Below are 24,989 nucleotides of genomic sequence, written 5' to 3'. Positions count from 1 at the left end.
ACTTTTTACTGTGAATCGCATTCTAGCATTGGTTTGAGTATTTGCATCTCTGAATAAATATTCATGTCAGCAAACTATTTCAACTGGCTTTGGAGAGTTCAAATACAGCAATGAAGGGATTATGTTAGTTTTAGACATGATTGATTGAAATCAATTTAATTTGATATCGTTTTTAATAGAAATTCCATAAAAGCTGTTCTTACTGATAATGTGGCATGTGCATACATGAGCAAGAGAGGAATAAAATACAGATTACAGTAAAACTACTCCACATCTGAAGTGCTTCTTCAAAACATTGTTACAGCAATGAGGTTAAGAAGAGGCAGATAAAATACATTTGTGAAATTGTATGTATGGTAAGATATGAGATTGCCTGGAAGCTAAAGATTGAGGACGATCCGTTAAAATTGTATCAAGAGCAATTAAACTCAAAATATAAATTTTGAGAAGAGGGGGAAATATAGAAGAGGAAAACCACTCATTTCTTAGGATGAGAAGTCAGTGATATTTATAGAAGTTTCCCGTAGTCTCCTTAACACAAAACTAAATAAATAAAATCTTAGGAGTAATTTTAAATGCAGTTTACAGTTTTCTGATGAAAAAGGCTTTCAGGCTTCACATAGCAGCTAATCTCCTGCTCTTTTCCTGCATAGTATTTTTTTTTTTAACCCCCAAATAAATATGTATGTCATCTTAACTACTTTTACGCTTAAGGAAAAACACACATTTAATTTTTTTTCACCTGTGTATGTATGCACATATAGTAGTGAATTTTAGATATCATGTTCTTAAACACCTGGCTTTGAACATTTTTGGCCTTCGGTGAACAGGGACATGAAAGCAATTTTGCCTCTGCAGTTTTACGCAGACATCGGTGTATTTTTAGGCTACTTCACAATGACTAACACACTTTCCTTTCAGACGTTTACTGGGTAGGGACTGGAACCCATGGGTTTGCAATGAATGGACAGAGACAAATGCTCAGAGAAATCCATGGGCTTGCAGTACGTGTGCTGCTGCTGCCTGCTGTCAGAGCGCTTGCTGCTGCCCCCGGCGGCAGGCCGCCCGCCGCTGATGAAGCCCCAGCTCCTCGGGAATGCTGGGAATGTTGAGTCAGGGACTGGCAACCCAGACAGCAAGGCTCGCAGCTGACTGAGGGAGACTCGCTGAGGGACGGAAAGACAAGGGACAGGAGCACACAAGCCTCCCCCGACTGCAGCAGGTTCCCTCTCTTCCTCCCCTTGTAGGGGGTTCGGTTGCTCCGGCTCTCCCTGCTGCCTCCTTCCTCCGCGCAAACGAGATGTCAGCTAAACGTGATGTTGTAAAATCCATGTGAGGACGAAAGACAGATGCAATGATTTGAAAGGTGAGAAGCTTAAACAAGAATATGGCTGTAATACATTACTGTAAATTTATTGTGATTAAGGAAATGGCTATGTATTGCTTTCTTCAACTGTCTGGTAGCTGAAACTGGAAATGAATTTGCAGAACAGGCTTTTTATATTGCTTTAGAAATACATTGTAATAAATGGGACCAAGTGCACATCTTATTCTGGTAACAGAGTGCCTCTCCCTACAGAATCGTCAACCAGAAACCTCTCTTGCAATTTCTCCTAAAAGCAGCCATAGGAGTCTCATTTTTTGTGACAAGTGTTTAAAAATATTATTGTTGTTGAAGTTTTCTAGAATAGATGATTGATGAGCTTTGTAAATTCCTGGCTTTGTACTTAAATACTGGATAATGTTTGGTGTTTTAAAAATCATGTCAGGAAAAAGGTGGGAGACTTCTGTTCCCTTGTAGTGGCTGGCGAATGGAAAGCAGAAACTAACAGGGTATTATTTTGCAGTTATATAATTAATGAATACTTAGTGGGGTTCCTCGTTTATGATGCTGGGTGGTTTTAATTTTTTTTTAAAGATCATTTTAGGTTGGACGAGAGTGATGCATATGATAAAATTCATGCATATATTCATCAAGGATACATACATATTTTGCTGAGAGTGCTAGAGCAGTAATGTGATGAGGAAGGAATATATATATATATATTTTTATTAGTGTATGATTGATTTCTAGGCGGCTACCTGCTAAGCCTTGTGATGGATGGATGGGAATCTACTCCCTTAGCAGCGAATTGATATTTCCCTTTTGATGGACACACCAACCGACCACTTGCATTGGCAGATACAAGCTCGTTGCAAATAAGCACGGCCAATAAGTGCAGTGAAGAGCAGGGCAAATCCCACTTGTCAGGGTTAGTTTTCTGGTTGGCTTTTTAAATCAGTGGTTTCGCTTAACCGTTTGTTTGTTTGGGATTTGTTTTTTTTTTTTTTTTAATTTCCTATTCCTGTGCCCCCGTCCCTCATGTGCATGCCCAGGGCGGCCGCCTCGTACGCAGCCCCTTCCCGGCAGCTCCACCGAGAGCAGGCCTTTCCCTGGCTCCCCCGCCTTCGAAGGGCGGGGAAGGGGGGAAGGTTTCCCCCTCCCCTCCACCAAGTCGCTTCTCCCCTGGCGCTTCATTTCCCTGTGGCGAAGTCGAGGACAGAAAAGATCCTCCGTCTCATGCCTGCCCCCACCCCCGCCAGCCTCCTGGCCTCCCTGCTCTGAGGGAAGATGCTGCGGAGATCCGTTACCGCCCTCCTCCCACCTCAGGGAAACCGTGAAACTCCACAGTCTTGGTCCAGCTGCGCCTTCCAGGGCTCGGGGAGAGACCTCCCGCGGCCCTATGGTGGGTCCTTTTCCAGTCCCAGGGGCGGGGGGGAGTTGGGACTGTCCTTCCAGCTTCGCTTCTCCTCAGCGACCACTGAGGAAGCCCCATCATCTTCCTGGCCCAGCTCCCCCCACAGACGGCCGTGTCAGAGCAGCGCGTCCACCCCCTACCTGCGTCTCTACAGGGGCCCCTAAAGCAATCCCTCGGGCGAAAGGCAGGCTCCGTGCACCTCAGAGCGAGCCGCCCGCGACGCGGAGGCCGGCGGGCAGGGCTGCCTTTCCTCTGGCGCTGACTGCGGGCGGGCAGCGCCGCGCCGCCCCGCCCCGCCCCTCCCCTCCCCTCCCCTCCCCTCCCCTCCCCTCCCTCCTCGGCGGGCGGGAACGCCCCACCTCGCTCAGCTACCCGAGGGCGGGCGCGTGCCTGCCGCCGCTCGCGCAGCCCAACGGCCGCTGTCGTCCTCCTCCTCACGGGAGCCCGCGCGGGCGTTCCCGGGATGGGGTCCGTTCGCCAGCCGCTTCTCCTCAGCGCCCCGCCGCCGCCTCCCGGGGTCGGGCGGTTTGCCATCTTGCTTTGCTGCTAGTGCCGGCTTGGTATTTTCTTTACCTGTTTTGTGGAAGAGCAGAGGCTGCCGTAGCCCTTATCCCTTCACAGTCTCTCCTGCTTGAGCGGTGCATTTCCCCGTTTCTTCCTGTTACTGTGTATGAAGAGGAAAAGGTGCCTTTTTAGGGTCTGCTTTTGCACGCGGGGAGTGTGTAATGGTAAGTTTCTCCAGTTCCCTTAAGGAGTATGTTTATGTGGGAAAATCTTTGTTACAGTTTCTTGATGTAAGAAACTTTTCAGTCTAGGTCTTGGCTTCGTGGGTGACTGGGTTTAGGGGTGTGTGTGAAAATAACTCTCTCCATACCTCTTCAGTGCTTTAAAAGAAACCTTTCTGTTACTGTTATTTTTTGTGTGAAAGCTCTATGTATTGCAGTTTTCAAAGGCATCAAGGTGAGTTAGCAATTTCACTTTTCCTAAAGGAAACTGCGTGAGGCTGACTTTCTGTCTTGAGAGGGAAGCGACCATAGTTTCTTCTTCCAAATGAAGTCCCAGAAGCTTATGGCTTCGCAGTTCAGGTTGAAACTAGATGTTTAAACTATGGAGAAACTGTGTGCTGTATCTTGCTGTATGTCTCACAAGTGCACTCAGGGCTGGGTTGGGTAGATCATCCAGTGAAGAACTGAGAGACCTCTTATTTTGTGTGTGTGTTTTGTGTGTGGTGGTGTTTTTTTTTTTTTTTTGTAGTGCTAGTTCATTTGTACTGTCTTCAAATAGACATTTTCTTTTATCACCACTAAACTTTCAAATGCAAGGGGAAGGAGATGCTTTGCTAGTGAAAGAGAAAGCAAGTATGTGGACAGTCGTCCTTGTCATTCTGTCATAAATGCCATTTGTTTGCTTGAGAGAGTAGATGGTAAAAATACTGACTCCAGAAAACAGTTGGAAGTAAATAATTTTGAAGGGTAGTGCTGAGGATTGAAAGGTTGTTTCTGTGTTGGAGAAAGTGTGTTTAGACAGATTTGGAGGAGAGTTGGCTGCCATTATCTTTAAAACAGCTCCTGTTTTAATCCTGCTCAGTTGGTAAGGTACCTAAGCTGATGTGCTGTCTCCTGAGTATGGAACATGATACCGTCTTATTTTTCTTCCTCACTCTCTAGCATTGAGATCATATGCTTTTTTTATTCCTATACCATGAAGATGGGTGTATGAGTAGAAAGTGTCTTCTGTCTTAAACTGATGCATCCCTTTTTCCAGTAGGCAGAGGATCCAGTTAGTTACTGAAATGGTTTCCCTCCTTCCCAAGCATGAAGGAGAAAGTTGGCATGCAAAGGCATCTTTTGTTCTTTCCGATCCTACTCTGCAAAATGGAGTTCCTAACCTTCAAAATTGTGTGTCTCTGGTTTTCCTGAGCATTGACCTCCTTTTACCTTCTGTTAGTGTTTGAATACCTTATACTCATTATACTTATGATACTCTCTCTTGTGGTTAAGCTGCATTTGGAGGTGACTCATCTCACCACCTCTTTTATTCTATGGGTGGTTCTTCAACCCCCCTAACCTACTGGTAGACAAATTCTGGGGCAAATTCTGATGAACGGTGATGTAAGATATAATTAATTATCCATGCCAGTTGCCCCTCCTATCTCTTACCTGCTCCAAAGGCTGTAGAAAGATGGCAAGGGAAGGGGTGGCCTACGTTCTTAGCAGCCAAATATCAAGTGAGCACATTCAGCCATCTTAGAATGTCAAATATACCCGATATTTAGAGAATTACCTATTCAGCATGCATGTTTTTGTAAAAGAATGCTCAAGGTGATTTTCTTGCTTTAGAAAGATGATTCTTTTAGACCTTTGAAGGATGACTAACAGAAAAGAGTGGGTTGCTCACCCCTCAGAGAGGGTGAGGCAACCAGCCTGTGTATCACTTCCAAAGACAACATATGTTCTCCCACCTGTGTCTGTTATGGTGTTTATTATATTTTTATCCACTCTGATGCATTTGTTATCTTCTCAGTTTAATTTAGTTTGCAAGATGCCTGGGATATATATGGAGATGGTTAGTCAGGTCCACCTAGGAAATATTGCTGCAATACTGATTTTTTTTTTTTTTTTTGTTTGGTAATATGACTGCTCTTTTACTTGTGAAATTATATTTGTTTTCTTCAGTTTTAGAATTGCTTTAAAATATTTTTGAGATGTAAGTTTTAGTTTTTGTGTGATGTTATATGTACTTAGCAATGATGAGGTTGCCTTAACTTGTAATACTAGCTTATATTTTCTACAAAGTCCTGGCAAAAGGTCAAGAGTTACTTTAAAGCAAAATGAGATTATGATTTCTTTTTCAGGATCGTAGTTGATCAAGGGAAAGCTCAGAAACCTTATTCTCTAAATTAACTGGATAGTGCTTTTCTGGAGCACTTGTTTTTTAATTGGTCACTTTTTAGTTATGCAATGCATTTTATAAAGAAAAAATCTTTTTGAAATAAAGTGAGATGTACTTCTGTTGGTTTGTTACTGCTTGTGTATAAGGTGTGGACAAAAAAAAAATAATTAATTGGAGAATGGTTGTTAACTATGGTTGTGGGTCCAAGAAAGTTTATAAGCATAGATATCCAATGTTTGTATAAGAAAATGTAAATGTCTTTGAATTAACATTGGTAGTATAGTATTTAAGTTGTGTTGTTGCTTTCTTGGCTGTTGATCTCGGGGAGTTCTTAGGATTCATTTAGTGATAGGAGCTTTTGAAATGCTCAGCTTTGGAATACCTTAATTAGTCAGATTTTGTTTTGGAGTAGTTATAACAATTATGAACACCAACCTCATCTCCTTTCAGAGACAGTCTGTCAGGTGCTGAGCTCTGACAAAGGAAAGAATAGTAGCAAAGATGTTTTAGCATTTCTCTGGATAAGGCTCCATTACTGTTGCACCATTTTTGTTCACAGAAACCTGCAATTCCTTCATGATATTAGAAACGTAGACTTTGAGATGGACAGTTTACATGTTTGGAAAGTTGTGTGTCTCTATCCTCTCTTTAGTTTGTAATGAGAATAATGAGGGAGAACTGTAGTGTCAGAATTTCTGTCCTTTTAGGATGGCAGGTGGAATGTGTCTAAGAACTTGAGTTTCAAGTTGTGATTGGATGTGTGGGAGCCTTTGACGTTTTGGATGTTCAGCAAAGCCTAAGCTTTTCTGAGAAGTTTTAAGATCAGGTTTTTGAAAGGGGATACTGGCTTTCTAGACTGTCTTAGAAACTCACTCTTGCAGACTGGCATTCACTGGGAATGCTTCAGACTAGTTAACATGTGACTTCTTTAATGACCAATGTACTTTTTACTTATTTAAAGTATCCCAGTTTCAACAAATACCGTCTTTTTTTTTGAAGCTTCTTGCTGCTTGTCATGCTTATTGTCCTATCCCTCTAATTGAAGTCACAGTGCAGAATCTAGCAGCTAAATTCTACCTACAGAGCCTGCAAGTTCCTTGGACAACTCTGATCTAAAGCAGCTGAAGCACAGCCAGTTTCTTTTTTTTGGTATGATCCTAAAACATGTGCATACCCTTATATCCTAGTGAACAGAACAGAGAAGAGAGAAGTTCAGCATGTTTTTGAATTCTAATGGCTTCAAAGCATGCTGAATGCATGCTTTTTCTTTTATAATTTGAGTATCTATATTATTCCTCTTGAATCCAAGAAATGTAAAATGCATAGCGGACATTGAGGTTTGCTAAATTGTAAATACAATGATATTTAAGTATTCTAAGAAAATGCTGGAAGTTACACAGGTAGTCTTAATAGCTGATGCTATGACTATTCTGTTGTTTTCTGATGAGAATGGAAGCTTTGTAGCAAAAGAGAAAGGTAGAGCTTTATCCTCTAAATATGTAAGCCTCTGTTTAATAACATTCATGTGAGTAGCCTTAGTGAATTCAATTGAAAATACTCCATTGCGTAGAAGTATCTCTGATTATTTCTGAGATAGACTTACAAGTTTTAAATGCATCTTAAAATGAAAAACATTACATTAATGTAAATGACAGAATATTCTTAAACATACTTAATGTGAAAATAGACAAATAGACAGATCTAATTATAAATTTAGTCAATTTCCATTTACATAATTTTTGGTTCTTAGGTTTTATTCCTGAAACAAATAATTGCAGTCTTTGATGTGCGTTTAATATATGTATGTGTTATCAGGTAAACAGCCTATGTTTCAAAGGCTGTTGGTATGAATGTTGACAACGTAGATGTTTGCTGTTGCATGAACATATGGAACAAGTTTTTTCGGTATTCTACCTTTGTGGCTTTATTTGAAAAACATTGCTTATTTTGGCATTATCAAAACATTTCTGATGCATCAGAAGTGTGACTTTTCCGATTGCAGACATAATTTGCAGGGAAATACTTGTTTAATGTCATGATATTAAAAGAAAGAAAGATAATAGGTGTCACACAGTGTTTACAAAAGCTTTCAATTTGAAGCAATGTCTTTAGTATGAACACACATATAAAAACATTAAAAACATATTTTTATAAAATATAACTTTTATGAATCTCTTATTGGTATTACTTTTGAAGATCAAAGATGATCTTCTCAATACCTGAATTTTAAGAGTGCTTTCTGCAAGGTCTGAAGCACCACAACAGCTCTCCATGTTGGTTCCTCATTCCCACATATTTTGAGTGATCCTTATCCTATCTTCTCTTCTTGCATGATGATGTAACAGTTAACGTAAGAAACTCCTACAATAATATTTGTCTTCATAAGTGTTGCTTACTCTCATAGTGGGCTCTGTTAGTCCAGAATAAGTGAGTGGAAAAAATAAATGCACACAATTATTGGAATCACAACTCAGTGTCATTAGCAAGCATATGATTTGGAGATGTGTGTGTGGTTTGTTGTGGTTTTTTGTTTGTTTGGTTGTTTTTTTTAATTAGATCCTCACCTCCCTCCCTTTTGATTGAGGAATTTGGACCGTAATTTGCTTTGTCAAGGGTTCAGTTTTCCTCGCTCATAATCAAGGCAGAAGAAATGTGGACTAGATGATAAATTAGCAATATGAAGTTGAAAATGTGAATCAAACTACTTGCTTCGCTTCTTATTGTGTGCTACTTGGATGCTCCATGAGAACGGCAAATCAGATGGCAGCTAAGAGAAAGAAGCTTGGCTCTTTAAATCATAATGTAGATATATTATTTTTTTTATTTAAAATTTTTGTTAGTTTTCCTTTACCCTGCTATTTTCTTTACCTTTTAAAAGTAATTATAAGAACGGAAATTCAAGCTGAATGATGTCCTCACTTGATTCTTTACATATGTTTATAATGAAATGTATCTGTAGTATTGCTAGAAAAAAATATATCTTTTTTTAATATGTCTGGAATTGTCTCTTGTGTCTGTCTTGGACTTCCAGGTGTTCTGTAACGAAGCTTTAAAAATTAGGCTTTTGTTACTATTAAGTATAAATAAGAACTAACATATTACTTAAAAGGGGAAGAAAGGTGGCTTTTGTTGCCATTTTAAATTTAGAAATAATAGAACAAACCTGGTCTTCTAGTTTTTGCTAGAAGACTTTCAGGTTGACTTAGGTCATGCTTGTTTTTAAGCTCTAACTTCTCAATTGAAAATAGAAAGGTAGTTCAATCTATAACAAAGACACTGTTTCTGTAAACTTTTAAATAGTCATTCAAGTTAGGTAAATTTTGTCAAAAGCAAAGCAAAATTGTTCTGCTCATTAGGCATAATTTTCAAGTTATCCTGAAGGATGGTGTATACTTTTACATTTTAATATTTTTACTCAAAGGAGACTATTTTAATACAAATTTAAGACATTTATTTTTTTATTGTTGTTTAATAGTCATTAAACTAAAAATACTATTTGTCTGGCTAACCAGGTGGCTTAGAATAATCCTCCACAAAAGACTGGACTTTGTAAATGCAGGCTTGCATTAATAAATGAGATTTCTTACTGAAAAAGAAATAAGAAGCAAGTGATTAACAATTGCAGGATGGAAGACACAATGAATACAGACTAGGATACAGAATTTAGCACACAAAAGACACCTGCATATCTTCAGACTAAAATGTTAGGAATTCTTTCTCTAGACAAAAGCTTGCCCAGGCTTTAGAAATATCTGTATATCCTGAGAAGGTTATTATGGTGCACTAAAGTTGAGAAGAATAAAAAAAAACTGAGGACATGCAGACAGCGTTTTGGAATGTATGTGTTTCTATCCCTTAAATGATCTATCTTCTCTCTTTAAAAGAATTTTAAAAAAAATTTTAAAAAATTAAAAAAAATCTTAAATCACTCACCTCCCTTAAGCATCTTGGAAACCCTAGGGAGGCTTTCTTTTGTAATGTGCAAGAGTGCAAGGAAGAATTCTTTTAGTGGAAATGTTAGAGATAAAATGTTAAGAATTGGTGTTTCGACAACAAAGAGAGACCTAACGTAAAAGTTACAAAGTAATGGAGGTGTCAGTTGGTGAAGTTTAAGTTTTACTTTTATTTAAAGCCCATTTTTAATTAATAGGATGCTTCAAAAGTGTTTTAAAACAATTACGTCTCTAACATCGTAATAAAGACAAAAAGTCAGCGCATTGAGAAAATGCACCTCTACTGAATGCTAGCCTTATTTTTATATGAGTTTAGCAGTCTTTAAGAGAATTAAAAAGGTATTGTTAACTCTTCACTTAAATATACTTGATAGTAATATAGTTGACAGTCCTGATAATTCAGTCAGAACTGCTTGTTTTTCAAGACTTTTAAGACTTCATTTTGAGCAAATATTAACCATTGGTGGAGTTTTCTGATCGCATGATAAGCATTAATTGCTGTCACTGCACCTGACAACATTAGAATACCTGACAACTTTATTTTCCGTGTATGTCATTAGAGGCATATTCAGCCGCCATTCCTACTTTCTCCTTCACATACTGTTTCTTTTGTATGAAATAGAAATGGAAGGCAGGCAGGTGTGATGAGCTATTCCTGTGAGGTGATAAATGCCAATTCTTGTATTTAGCATTTATATGAGTTCAGGGACATCACTAACTTGCAAGATCAAAACAGACTTTGAAACTAACTTTATACACAGCTACATATGTAGCATTTTTATAAATAACTTCAAGAGAAAGTAGGTAAATCAAGGCTTATTGACAAGTAAAAATAAATTTATTGTGCAGACTATAGTAAAACATTGAAAATGCAGATTCAGGACACTCTAAGGAACCTAATTGAAGATGACGTTGCTTTTAATGTTGTCAGGTATAGATATGTATTTTTTTTAAACTTCTAAGGAATGGTAGAGTAGTAGGAAGAAATGGATGGTTTTTCTTATTACGATTAAAAAATGGGGGAGGGAAATAAGTAATTTGATCAGTCTGATAGTGGTGAATAGGAAAAAAAAATACTTTGCCCTTTTGCTACAAACAATGTAGGGCTTGTACTAACCCCATATAAACCAGCATTGTGTTCATTATCTTTTTATTACTTTATTAAAATAAGACATGCTGTGCTGCTCGGACTAATGAAGAAAGGAAGCATACTGTATAATAGATTTTGCTTCTCTGTATCTTGTTTGCATCAGCTTGCTGGTTTTTATTTTTTAAATCAGTGCAGATAATAAAAAACATGCAAAGAAAAGAATGTTCTCTTTTATGAGGACGTGTCAAGCCACTGTTAAAGCAGCCAAAAATCAAGGTAAAAACAAAAGAATGTGCAGGAAGTATTTCTGGCTCTTGGTCACTACTTTAAATACACGTGTATCGCTGGATTTCTGTGTACAGTGATGGGTTTTTTTGTGATAAGAGAGTATTTAAATGATTCCTTTATTTTAAAAAAATCCTTACTGTTTGACAGAACGTGTGTTTATGGCACAGAACTTTTTCTGTGAATCTTCTTCCTTTTGTGGTGTCTCAAAATACAGGGATTCATAGAATAGTTTCGGTTGGAAGGGACCTTTAAAGGCCACCTAGTCCAACCCCCCTGGAATGAGCAAGGACATCTTCAACTGGGTCAGGTTGCTCAGAGTCCTGTGAAATCTGACCTTGAATGTTTCCAGGGATGGGGCATTTACCGCCTCTCTGGGCAACCTGGGCCAGTGTTTGGCCACCCTCATCGTAAAAAATTTCTTCCTTATATCTAGTCTAAATCTTCCCTCTTTTAGTCTAAAACCATTACCCCTTGTCCTGTTGCAACAGGCTCTGCTAAAAAGTCTGTCCCCGTCTTTCTTATAAGCCCCCTTTAAGTACTGAAAAGCTGCAAGAAGGTCTCCCCAGAGCTTTCTCTTCTCCAGGCTGAACAACCCTAACTCTCTCAGCCATTCCTCGTAGGAGAGGTGTTCAATCTCTCTGAACAGTTTTGTGCTCCTCTGCTGGACCTGTTCCAACGGGTCCATGTTTTTCCTGTGCTGAGGACTCCAGAGCTGGATGTAGTACTCCAGATGGGGTCCCACGACAGTGGAGTAGAGGAGCAGAATCACCTCCCACAACCTGGTGGCCATGCTTCTTTTGATGCAGCGCAGGATACAGTTGGTGCACATTGTCAGCTCATGTCCAGCTTTTCATCCATCAATATCCCTAAGTCCTCCTGGGCAGGGCTGCTCTCAATCCCTTCATCTCCCAGCCTGTATTGATACTGGGGGTTGCCCTGACCCAGGTGCAGGACCTTGCAGTCGGCCTTGTTGAACCTCATGCGGTTCACATGGGCCCACTTCTTGAGCTTGTCCAGGTCCCTCTGGATAGCATCCCATCCCTCAGGCATGTCAACTGCACTACGCAGCTTGGTATCATCTGTGAACTTGCAGAGGGTGAGGTTGATCGCACTGTGTGTCATTGATGAAGGTATTAAACAGTACTGGTCCCAGTATGGACCCCTGAGGGACACCACTCATCACCAATCTCCATCTGGACATTGAGCCGTTGACCACTACCCTCTGGATGTGACCGTGCAACCAGTTTCCTATCCACTGAACAGTTCACTCATCAAAGCCATATCTCTTCAGTTTAGAGAGGAGGATGTTGTGGGGACCGTGTCAAAGGTCTTACAGAAGTCCAGACAGATGACATCTGTAGCTCTTACCTTGTCCACAGATGTAGTCAAGAAGATGAGTCCTGGTGGAGAGTATAGGAGCGTTGTCTTCTACATCGTCTCTTATTTCTTCTGTTTTGTTGACTTTGATTTATATTTGGGGAGCTCTATAGTACTAAACAGTTTTAGGCAGTTCGGAAGCCATCGAGTATTATAAAAGTCAGATTGATAATTTCTGCACTTAGCTGTTGCTATATGCTGTTTGGTGAGGATAGCTGTAAGGAAGGAGTTTCCTTAAAGCTTTCGGTAGTATTACAAATGTTTGAGCTCTTGACTCAATGCTAATATTGGCAAGTAGTTGTGCAAAGCTATTAAGTGTTTGGCTAATATCCAAACTTACTGCTGAGTAAGTGATTCTGGCCAGAGGAGGAGACACAGAAAGTCTAAATTGGCCCTAAGCTTTCTAAGCATAATTGTCAGGATTTTTGTGTGGTGTTTTTTTTTTCTCTTTTTTTTTTTTCTCTTCTCCTTCCTCTGCCTTTTCCCCTGCCTGCCACCCCAGCCTGTATTTTAGTGTCTGTTCTGGCCCCGCTATGTCTGCCCATGAAGATGGTGTAAATGGTCAGCGTGTGAGATATATTGACACAAAGTGAAATACTGGTTATCAGTTGTTGATAAGGAAACAGTAATGCTGACCCTTATGAAACTAATAGTGTACCCTAGTCTGAGAAAAAAAACCAACCCCCCAAAAAACAGAAGGGAGAAATCAAGTCTTTACCCTTCACTAAAAATATTTGACTGCTGTTAGTTACATGAAGAAAGATTTCTGTATGGTTAAGATGATAATTTAGATTTAGTAGTCAATGAGTGTAGTCTGAATATTTGCTCATATTATGATTTCTGTCATGGCAATATCTCATGAGGAATGGTTTGCTACATTTTTTTGTATTTGGCCCTATATCTAGTGACTGAAATTTTTCTACATTTCTTGGTGTTTTCCAGGATAGTGTGAGTTGATATTTTTTTTTTTTTTTTCCAATAAAGTTGTTAAATCTGCTCTGGAATTAGCCACACTGAGTGCTATCACCTTCTTGTTAGTGAAATACCCCAAGAATGCATCCTTAATTTTCTGAATCCTATCATATAGATTTGTTTGCAATGCAAAGTATTAAAGTCACAATTGTAATGGTTAGTTTTTAAGTCATACATTAAGTACATTAAAATGTATTTTTTTAAAGTAAGAAAATACTGAGACAAGTAAATGAGCATCTGTTTTTTCTAGTACTATTAAGCTGATTTGGATTTTAAAACTCAAAATAACCTCTAGTGGGAAAATGCATGCAGCGGATCTGCAATCTGTCCCAGACCAGACTAAGTGAATCTGGATGACTTTTTGTCTCAATTAAGTTTTTAGGGGGATATAACCTTCATGAGTTGTATTGGAGCTCCTTTGTGCTTGCTACAACAACATCTACAGCTTCTGGGCTTCTGTCAAGAGGGACAGTTGGCCTCTTTAGTTCTTGTCTATACAGCTCTCCCATCCTCCTCATAATATATGAGATTCTTATGTTTTCTCTTGATTCCATTTATCTGTCTTTCCACCCCTTACACTATGGTGCATAAGTGTTATGCTTTAGTTCAGCAAAACCATCCTTGAAATACTGGATGAAAAATGATTGCTTTAGAGTAATAATTTCCCCCCCATAAATAAAAATAGCAATATAAAATCAATGTTGTTTTTGAGATAGAATAATCTATATTTCACCTGCCCACTCTACGTTCAACTAGAACAGCTCTTTGTCAGCAGGTTCTATGGGAAGATGTGAGAAGGGATCTCCTCTCTTTTTTCTTTTTCTCCAGGCAGTAGATGATCTGTGTGGCAATTGTTGAGGCCCTGAGGCAGATATTGCTTCTTCATGCCTCCAATTCCTGATGTGTTGAGACACACAGTAAATCTTTCTGAAGCTAGGAAGGCTCTGTGTATAAGCAGTAAAGAGTAGAAAATAAAGCAATGGTGTATATAGCTTCTGCTGTGTATGAGACTTTTCACAGCCGTAAAGGAAGGCTCAGGGTTTATCCTTAAAATGTATACGTTTCCAAAAAGCACGCTTTGATGTGCTTTCCTTTTTTGAAGGTTTTTGCAAGAAAACCAGCCTGTATAATTCAGGTTGTAGCAGGTAACAAATTGCAAATGAAAATATAGATAAACTGTAAGAATTTCTTTAGATCAGGATTTTCAGCTTTTGATCTGTGAGCTATCTTTATTAGCCCATGAAAGTAAGAAAACCAAGCATATTGTCAGTGTGTTTCCAATTACTATGTAGAGGTCTCCATCTGGATTAGAATATTTTTACTTTTCCCCCTAAAAATAATTGAAAATGCTGTGGAGGTAACAGAACACCACAAACCAAAGAAATGTTACTTCTCTCTTCATGTTACTTTCAGAATTTTTCCAGACATATGAAAGTTACAATGTTAAATCAGTATGAGAACATTATTATTAAAGTGGAAGTCCAAACAGAAGTTAGCCTCCCTTTGGATGAGGGATGATGATTCCCGTTTTCAATAAGGCTCAATAATAAGCACTGGAGTGCTAAGTAAGATAAGTGTTCTCTGTTTTGAGATGAAAGCTTCTCAAAACTTCACACAAGTAGAGAAAAGAAGACAGACCTCTACTAACGTACTCTAAAAGGCAAAATAAGTACCTAAAAGTACATATCAGAGATGCAAACAAAAGGCTCAGTAGGATATTAAGTGACTCAAAAGAAGCAGCATAAATTAATTACTTATCAGACTGTGGCAACAAAAAACAGTATTGATATGAGGTAAGGGTATCCTATACCTGTATTTTTTTTAGGATCAACAAAGCTGCACCTACCCACACCACCTGGGTATGTGTCAGCTCTGCTGTATCTAAAAATATTTGATTGTATCCAGTTTAAATTGACATTGACAGTTTATGCTAGCAATCTTAGTTTTACACCAGGCCAGATTATTTTGGTTTTGGGGGGCAGAATTGTACCAGTCTAGAAGGCAGTTGCTTTTGCACAGGATCTGCCCCGAGCCAGTAGAAGGAAAATGATCTTCAACTCTGATCTCATTTGAGATCCTCTTTGAAGGAGCTACAGAACTTTTTCAGGAAACTAGAAATATACAAGGATCCATCTCTCGGAGTGCATTGAGTAATTGCATTGCCCCCAGTCACAATGCGGTACACTTTTTATTGATGAATGCATTGAAGTTGAGATGGCAGAAAAGCTGCACCATTTTTTTTGTGGAACAAGCTGTGGGTCATCACTTGAACGATGTGTGACAACTGAAAAGGGGGGTAGATTTGGATACTCATGATAAAATGTCAAAATTTGAAAATGCAAATCTGCAAGTTACATCTGGTTCCTTTAAATCTGTGCACCTTGGGGCTGAATTCTGGAAGCTTTAAGAAGTTTTCATGGCTTGAGAAGTTGGATCGGGCTTTTACGTCTAGAACTAAAACTACTCATGTTATGTGATCCTGAAGTAGAAAAGAGTTGCTAGAATGTAATTTTGTATCTATGTCTCCCTAAATAGTTAAAACCTACATTATCTTATTGAAGTAAGTACCCCTGCTTTGCTTTATGCATAGCTGAGTTGTTGGTATATGGCAAAATGTGCCAATGTATAGAGCTGAGCTGTTTGTACATGGCAAAAAGTGGTATTGTTTTATGACAGAATTGCTAGTCTTGTTAATATACTTTGTATGGAACAATGTTTTGTTAGCTTGTTTGATCCGTTTTGCCAAGGGCAATGTTTGCATTGAAATGAATTACTTTTAATGGAGCAGCCTGAGTGCAATACAAATTCAGTGTTTCCAAATTATCAATCTTAAATAAATATCACACTCTTATATTTTGCCCAGCACCCATAGTGGCATTGTCATCAACATTTCAGTGTAGTGTAGTGCCTTCCACTTCTGAATCTTGTGACCTCTTGTGAAAGAGGTGAAAATTCACGAGAATGGCCACTGTTGTGTTATAGTAGTTGGAACAAGTTGAAACATCTCAGCTAATTCAGATGCATACTGGTAATTTGAATGAAACAAAAATGCTTTAGATTCTGCTGGTTGTTAAAGTTGATGAAAAGGTAGCGTATACCAAGGAATTCTTAGAACTCATAAAGCTGTGTGGTGTATGCTTGTTTGGCATAATGAGGGGTCAGTGGAGAACTCGGCATGCTTCTTGTTTGTTGACATCATTAGTATCCATAATTTTTTATGATAACATTGTTGGTGAGGATTTAATGTGCTAGAGTGTGACAACTACTACTAATAATTAATTAATATAGAAATTAATATACTAAATGTGACAAATCATCCTTCTGCCTGCCCCTGCCTCAACGCCTTTTTCACAGCAAATGTAGAACAGATGTTTTAAAACACTGGGAAATAATGTATCTATAGATAATGAGGATGCCTTGAGGGTATGGTTAAAGATTACTGGATTTGAGTCAGTTCAACTTTTGTTCTTCCTCAAGTTACCTTTGAAATAAACGGTACTAGATCTGTTTAATAAAAAAAAAAAAGTAAAAAAATAATCAGTGGGCCTACCTAATCCTGAAGTCCTATTGTATGTTTATATTTATGCTTTGTAAAGTTAATAAACTTACTTGAAACTTGGTAAATGTATAATGATAGTATTGAAGAATTTGTAAACGGAACACTGGTCCACATCTGTCTGTTGTTTGGTTAAATAAATTACAAGGATGGTTTTATCAAAGCAATAATATGATATCCATAGGGAAAAAAGAAATAAAATTGTATTTCACAAGCACTCCTTTTCTAAATGAAAACCTAGATTATTGTCATGCAGCCTTTTCCCTAGAAGCTTATTAACGCCAAATATTAGCAAGCTAGTACTTCATTGAACAAATAATACTGTGTTGTAATACATTGTAATTGTTTAGAAGAAAATATTCACTTAAATTAGCTTAGTTTTATTGTTAAATTTTCTTACTCAAATATGTTTTTACTGTCTACAGCTGAACTATTGGAAACACGGTTTCCTTCATCCTTTTTTCCTATCCAAAAATCTCTTTGTTAATCTAAATGAAAACTAAAACCCCTGCCTGTTTCCTTATTCCGTCTTAATTACTAGAGAATATACAGAACTGCTGAACTGTTGCTTTTATACTATATTTTGAAAATATAATATCTTAGTTTGGGTAGTCCTTAATGTCAACAACAGCTATTTCTTTTTTTCCTTTATATAATTCCACATGGTCAGTCATTTAAGTCCATTAACATATTAGCTAAGATATATTTTTGGGCCCTTGGTGTTTACTGCAACATAAAGCTTGTTGTACCAAGTCAAAGTCAAGATATTTTCTAGTGAGAAGGAAATGAGCAGTTTTTTCTTAATGAAATTAGTTCGAAAACGCATTTTTAACTAGTCATCCTAAATACAAAATGTATAGTAAATTTTATTTTTAAAGTAATTATTCTAGGAAGTGGGTTACTTTATTTTCTGATATATGCTGAATATTTTTAAACGTATTTTCCAAGATGAAAATTTACTTATTTTTATAATATCTTTTTTCAGGTGTCTGACTTCAGAGGAACAATAGATTTTTGCCTATTGGAAGAATGCAGTGAAACTGCCAATATTTCTAGCTGGAATTATAAATTTAATATTCAACTTTAGTGTTACTCATTTCTTACTAAATAGTACCTCAAAGTAGAAGAAAAATGTACGGAAGTGCAAGAACAATCAGCAACTTAGAGGGAAGTCCCTCCAGGTCTCCTCGTTTGCCAAGATCTCCTCGCCTGGGCCATAGGCGAACAAATAGTGGAGGAGGAGGAGGAACAGGTAAGACGTTATCAATGGAGAACATCCAATCCCTTAATGCAGCCTATGCAACATCTGGACCAATGTATCTGAGTGACCATGAAGGTGTAGCTTCTACTACTTTCCCAAAGGGCACAATGACTCTTGGAAGGGCTACAAATCGAGCTGTGTACGGTGGTCGAGTCACAGCTATGGGGAGCAGTCCTAATATTGCTTCAGCTGGACTTTCGCACACAGATGTCCTTTCTTATACTGATCAGCATGGAGGTCTGACCACATCTTCACACCATCACCACCATCAGGTTCCTTCTATGCTGAGGCAGGTTAGAGATAGTACCATGTTAGACCTGCAGGCTCAGCTTAAGGAACTACAGAGGGAGAATGATCTTCTCAGAAAAGAACTAGACATAAAGGACAGCAAGCTGGGATCCTCCATGAATAGCATCAAAACTTTCTGGAGTCCTGAGCTAAAGAAAGAAAGAGTGTTGAGGAAAGAAGAAGCAGCCAGAATGTCAGTTCTTAAAGAACAAATGAGAGTTTCCCATGAAGAAAATCAGGTAAGTAGTTCTGAAAATTTCTTTCTGTTGATTTACAGCTAAATACTTGCTGTTTTCTTATGGAACTGTATCCTATGCTGAAAAAAGTTTGATGTTTACAACAAGAATTCTATGTCTTGATCCATCTGCCTCTGGCTGATAAATAGTAGGAAAATACATTAATAAGAATCTGAATGCAGGTTATAATTTCCTTCATGCAGCATTCTCTCACATTATAGATGAAGAGAATATTTGTTACTACCCATTTTCTTATTTTTGAGACTTTCTCTAGTGCTTTTTTGGAGTGACAGTCTAAATATATTCAGCAACCTTTTCTGAAGGGGTAAATGAGCTACTTCTGCAAAAGTATAAATAAACATCCAGAGGCATATTTTGTGTGAGCTGTATAGGGATTTAGCTGCCCAGTTTTTGAAAGTTTAAAGAGATATGATATTAAATCCCCATATGCAACCTTCTGTAATTCTATGTTACAGAAGGAAATTGAAGTTGTGTTTTCAGCAATGTTTCAAAAACCTGTGCCTTAGAAAAGAGCATCTTGTAAATATGTATTTCAGATACTTCTATTCAACATAAAAATCTTTTCCCAAAGTTATAAAAAGATTAAAGTATTTTAATCTGGATGAATAAAGCTATAAGGTCAAGCTTTGAGGTTGTATGCTATTTCACAAAGATATATAAAACAGTGGCACAGAATAGATCATAAAAATTCTCATACTGCTGTCTCCACACACTTTTTGGCTGCTGGTCTTATATTAAAGCTGCTCCTTTTTAGACCATCTGTTAACTTTCCCCAGACAAAAACACAATCCTGTGTTTCTCTCGCTTCCAGATGCCCAATCTAAACTTCTTTGCTGGCAGGCAGCAACAACTGAAATTTTTAATTTACTTCCGAGTTTGTGATGATTAGTGCTTCTCACCAGACTTTCCACCTCTTAGGCATGTCATGAACCTAAATATCTGTGGAACTAACAAGCCCCATTCCAGTTACTTCAGTGGGAAACTGACTGGGTCTTGATTAGGAATTCAGTACAGTGAATTAATTTATTATTTTCTTGTATAAGTTGTGTATCTAGACTGAAAGTAGTAGTTACTGAATATTTACTTATAGTAGGTGCACTAGGATGCTGCTAGAAACATTATTATAAAAAAAAAAAATGTTTGGCGGAGGTTCTGCTATTCAGAATCCTTATTTGTTAGACATTCTAATCTTGATAGTTGGTGTCACCTTAGTAGTAGTAAGACTATTCTAATGCACTCGTTTTTGATAGCCTTTCTTACGGAAACGTCACGTTAATATTTTGTATTGGCATTTGGAATCCGAGTCTGGTATTTCGATACTTTATCACCAGCCAAAGTGGTGATGTGGAGGGGGGCGGGTTTAGGTTGCTTTTTTTTTTTTTTCTCCTAAAAGCTATTTCCTCATCTTGAGGGGAAAGTAAATTAGTAACTCTGAGTCCTCTGTTCATTCATTTCACAGAATATTATAACTTTTTATTTTTAACAAATGATCTTATATTCTTGTAAGGGTGATCCTAACAAAAGGCAAAAAGGATGTATTTTACCCTACCTATATATTTAACATGAATCCTTACTCTATAATAACATAATGACTGGGTCGCTTATGTTCCATTGCTAGCATGTCCAAAAGTTCATAGAATAGACCTAGCATACAGTGTTCTCTCCACTTATTACTCTTCATGATCCAGCTACAGTTTGTGTGTGCTTAATAACAGAGTGGATTTTTTTTTTCACGTCAGTTGCTTTTGGACCTATGTAAAATTCTGGTGTCCCCAGCATCTTGTGACAGTGAATCCTACAGCTTAACGTGTCATGTGAAGAACCGCTGCTTTGCATTTGTTTTTGCGCTAGACTTCATCTGCTTTTGCTAGGATTTCCTCTGGAAGAAACATTTAATAGTGCCAGTCTCGGTGCCACCTATGATTTTATAGGGCACCGTCATCACGTCCCTCCCTCAGCTGTTTTGTGGACAGGAGAATCTTAGCATGTGTGATAGTTCTTTTCATGAAACTGTAACATTTCTTTGATTCATCTCTGAATCTTTTTCAGACCTATTACCTTTTTTTTGTTTTTGTTTTTTTTTGAAATAAGGAGACCAAAACAGATCATGTTTTTCATAATACCGGTATAGAAAGGGTTATGCATTTATGTTATAGAGTTTCTCCTTTTATGCTGTACGTCTCTCCCAACAACTCCCAACACTTTTTTATTTTTACTGCTACTAAGTACTGAGCTAATATTTTAATGGAAGTATCTATCATAAGTGAAAAATCTCACCAGTGGTTATAATTAGTTTAGATCCGAGGTGCATGCATGTTATGCATGAAGGCAGGATTATTTTCACTTGTGTATAACTTCATATTTATCTCCATTGATTTAATCTGCCAGCCCTTGCCTAATTACTTAGTTTTATAAAATCCTTCTTTGCATTTGGCTTTTGTCTTTACTGCCCTGAGTAACCTAATATCATGAGGTAAATTAGTCATCTTACTGTTCACCCTGTTCTCTGGGTTGCTTAGGATATGTCAGAAATGGCAAATCCCAGCCACAGGTTCCAGCAAAACTCTACAGGGGCCTTATGTTGGTTTTATGACATGACCAAGTGTTCCTGCTGTTTCCTCTCTTGTAATCAAATATTTATGTATGAAAGGACCATCACTCTTATCTAATTGCTGATTAGTTTTCTTGTAAGCATTTGGAGAAGAGCCTTTCTGAAGGAATGGCTTTGTAAGTCCAAGCTGGCTGTGTCAGCTAGTTTGTCAGTCTTGCTTATACACATGGTTATTGATTCTTTCAAACAACTAATTTCAATTGAAATTATCAAAAGCTATAATTTTAAAGATAATGTTTTTGACAGCATCTAAAAAAGGCGATAGATCTATTGCATCTCTACTAAAAAGTGATAGATCTATCCTTGTGTGTCTGAGGGTTACTGGATTATGAAACTTCCTTTCTTAAAAATGGAGATGTTTCTTACAAAAACACTAAAAACTATTTTCAGCTTGGCTGTGCATGATGAAGTTGACCCTGAATGGGGCCCTTAGTCTCATAGCCAACTTTAGGAACTCCCAAGACGCTGGAGAAGGGCAAATCTACCTGTCTGACAAAAAAAAAAAAGAAAAGAGGAAAAAAAAAAAAGGGAGAAATGAGTGAATTATAAGTTTGATAGTTTTATTGCAGTTCCTGGAAAAATACTGTAAGGAAAATGAAAGAAAAAATTAGTTGTAAAATGCATTAATTATTTGTATCTTTAAGAAATTATTAGCTATTTCTAGAATATAAGGAATATACGGGGGAAAATATAAAAAAAGACTAACACGGATTTCTCAAGAATAATGTCAAACAAGTCTGATTTTCTTGGATGAAAGGAAAATGGGCTTTATGCATAAGGGAAAAACAGTAGTAACATTGACATTAGGGAACTTTTTATGTTGTCTCAGATTTCCATTAGTAAGCTGGTGCACGAGATGAGAGCTGAAATTGCTATTATATAGATGCCTGTCTGATTGGAAGACTGTGTCAAAGTGTAATTATCAATGATTCATGGTCAAATTGGAAAGATGTCTAGTAGGATCTGGTTGTGATCTGTCATGTGTTTGAGGCTTTCATCAATGTTCTGAATGATGGATATGCGTTATGCAGCCAGATAATGTCAAGCTGGGAAGGGTTAAAAATATGCTGGAAAATAGGATTATGAATGAAAACAAATTTGGCAAATGGAAGAAATATTCTGAAAAAGTGTGATGTGTTTCAACAGCAAATTGATAAAAATGAAACCTTTTGGAAGCAAAAAGGGACCCATGACGAAATTTATGGATAGTAACTTGGACATTCCTGATTTTGTTTTGAAGATTATTTTACTTTCAAAAATGTATGCTTTGAGCACCTGTTCTTTGATATTACAACCCAAAGCTAGTTGTCTTGTTTTTCTAGTCTTTTTTCTTATTGTTTGTGACATATTTTCTCACAGCACAATTAGTGTTATTCTCTATATATGATTATGTATGTAGGAGCAGGAAGTACTCTAAATGTTTTTAACAATTTAAAGTAGTTCTTCATCTTGAAATCATAAATTTGCAATTTCTCAACTGGAGCTTTTGCATTTCTTTTTCCAGATAGATAGTTATTCTCTCTAATCTTGCTTGAACATGTTATATAGAAGAGTTAATGTAGAAGGTTTCAATGCAGAGCAAAAGGCTATGAGGTGGAAAGAGCTGTGAGGACACAAGAAATTATTCAGCAGTATTCATTCCCAGGATTGTTGCCTGTCTGTCAAAAAAAGAGGGAGAACTAGCTTATCCATTTGGATTAGCTGGTCCTAGGACAACATATTAATCAGTTGACGTGCTGCTTTTATGACATTGCCATAACTGAATTAGATTTACTGTAACATTTTAAAAATAAACTGTAAACTGAGTTGCACAAATTAATGTTCCTCTTCCCCACTTATAAATGTCATTGTTTAATACTACATAATTAATACAAAATGAACCACAGCATGCAATGAACAGCGGCTCTTTATCATTCATGAGATGGTTACATGTTGTTGTTGGAAATCAATGGTGAGTTTGATTGCCTTTTTTTTTTTTTAACAGAAAACCAGGTAATTTTAATTTGCTTAATGTGTTCTTTGAAAACGTATTATAGATTTTGATCTTCTTTTGAAGTTTAGTTCCTATCCTGATACTACAGGAGTTCGCTTCTGATTAATTAGACGAAGAGAAAGGATAAAAAGGATAGTGAACAGTTCCTCTGAGAGGCTTATAGTTTTGAATACAAAATTGTTCCTTGAAATAATTTTTATGTATCTGTAGCAATATGAATAACTCATAGATGCTGCAATTAACAAAACTGAGCTAATAAAATAATCAGTAAATAAGGGTGTACGTATTCATGAAGTCAGAACTGCGAGTAGCTACTCAATGTTTACATGCTTTTCATTTTTACTTTGCTTCATGACAAGTATCTAAGTAGAACAGTAAAAGAAAATACACTAAGAAATATTCTAAAATGGTGTTTCCCCTCTTTGTATTAGTTAAACTGTGTTCCTAGTAAAACCTTGATCAGGCCAATGTGTACGCTCTTAAAAACAAAACTAAAGAACCAAAAAACGCCAAGCCAAATACACCATGCACTTACCTTGCTTACTGATGCATTGCATATCATACAAAGTACACTCTTTTAGGCATCTTACTGCCGTGTAAAGGAAAAGTCAGGAAGCAAGGGCTATAATTTAGTTTGATATAACTTTGCTAGCTTATCTGGGAACTAGTCAGTGGAGTTAAAATAATTAAAAATTATATATATTAATAATTAAATTATTAATTATATATTAATATTATCATAATTATTATATATTATATAATATATAATATAATAATATATAATATTATATTATATTATTATAATATTTTATATAATCATTATATAATTATAATTATTAATATTAATAATTATTATATATAATAATAATTAAAAATTTATATATACTTGTAAAACTATATATACTTGAAAAATGTTATGCATGACTAATCATATTTTTATTATTAAAATATAATAATAATAATATATGTTTAAAGAAGATCACCACTTGTTAACTTTACCCAATGGTTTCCATGACTGGGATCAACCCTGCCTGCTTGCAAACTGGGCAGTCCATTTCTTAGACCCTGCTGGCAGCCTGTAAGTGCAAGTCAAAGGAATTTGAAGATCTCTTATCTCCTCACTCTGTCTGTCCACTTCTGAGACTATTCTTCATCTTTTTTTGAGATATTTTGTTTATGCCTGTTGAAATTCTGGGGGTTTGATCCTAATGGAATATGCAGGGAGTTACCAGCAGTCAAGTCTTCAGTTTGAGTTCCCAGATAGGTATTTTCTTCCTTACTATGCATCAATGTATACACTTGATTACTGGTTGGAAAGGTGGCCCCCCCATTTTTCCAAAATACCACAGGTGGACAGAGGACCTTTGGGGGGTATAAATACCTTTCAGCCTGTCTCATTGTCTCTGTGTATATGTGTGGAACACCACAAATTTTGAAGCTTATTGTGAATACTTGTGAAGTACAAGGTTACACATAAAAGGTAAAGATAGTAACCTGAAAAATGGAAATGTTCATGTTTTACTATGCTTCCTGAGGTATGTTGTCACATTAATAAACTAATTTAATAAGAATAACAACAACAACATTACCTGATTTTTTTTTAACTATGGCTCTTTTCAAGAAAAAGTAGTCAACTTAAGTATTTTCAACTCACGTTTGTTTTATAGTATTTATGATCAGTGAAAGTCTATTTTAAAGCCAGTAGGTTCAGCA

At 37.1% G+C, this 24,989-nt stretch overlaps 1 protein-coding gene across 7 annotated transcripts in view; it reads left to right on the top strand.

Moving 5' to 3' along the window:
• The first annotated feature begins 923 nt into the window (after positions 1-923).
• Positions 924-24,989, top strand: part of ERC2 (ELKS/RAB6-interacting/CAST family member 2) — a 510,348-nt gene continuing 486,282 nt past the window's right edge. For 3 of the 7 annotated variants that reach the window (XR_012589289.1, XR_012589291.1, XR_012589290.1), the window contains exons 1-2: positions 924-1,366; positions 17,852-18,654. Coding sequence is in view for 2 of the 7 variants with exons in the window: in XM_074602406.1 (XP_074458507.1) it covers positions 17,998-18,654 (657 nt within the window). In the remaining 5 variants the exon portion in view is untranslated. The remainder of the gene's footprint in view (positions 1,367-17,851; positions 18,655-24,989) is intronic. The other 4 variants (XM_074602406.1, XM_074602407.1, XR_012589292.1 and 1 more) reach the window with 3 other exon arrangements.

This window comes from Larus michahellis, chromosome 10 (assembly GCF_964199755.1).
Source record: "Larus michahellis chromosome 10, bLarMic1.1, whole genome shotgun sequence".
NCBI classification, from domain to species: Eukaryota; Metazoa; Chordata; class Aves; order Charadriiformes; family Laridae; genus Larus; species Larus michahellis.
The sequence above is the reverse complement of the archived record's forward strand: the minus strand, read 5'-3'. Positions and strand labels throughout refer to the sequence as shown.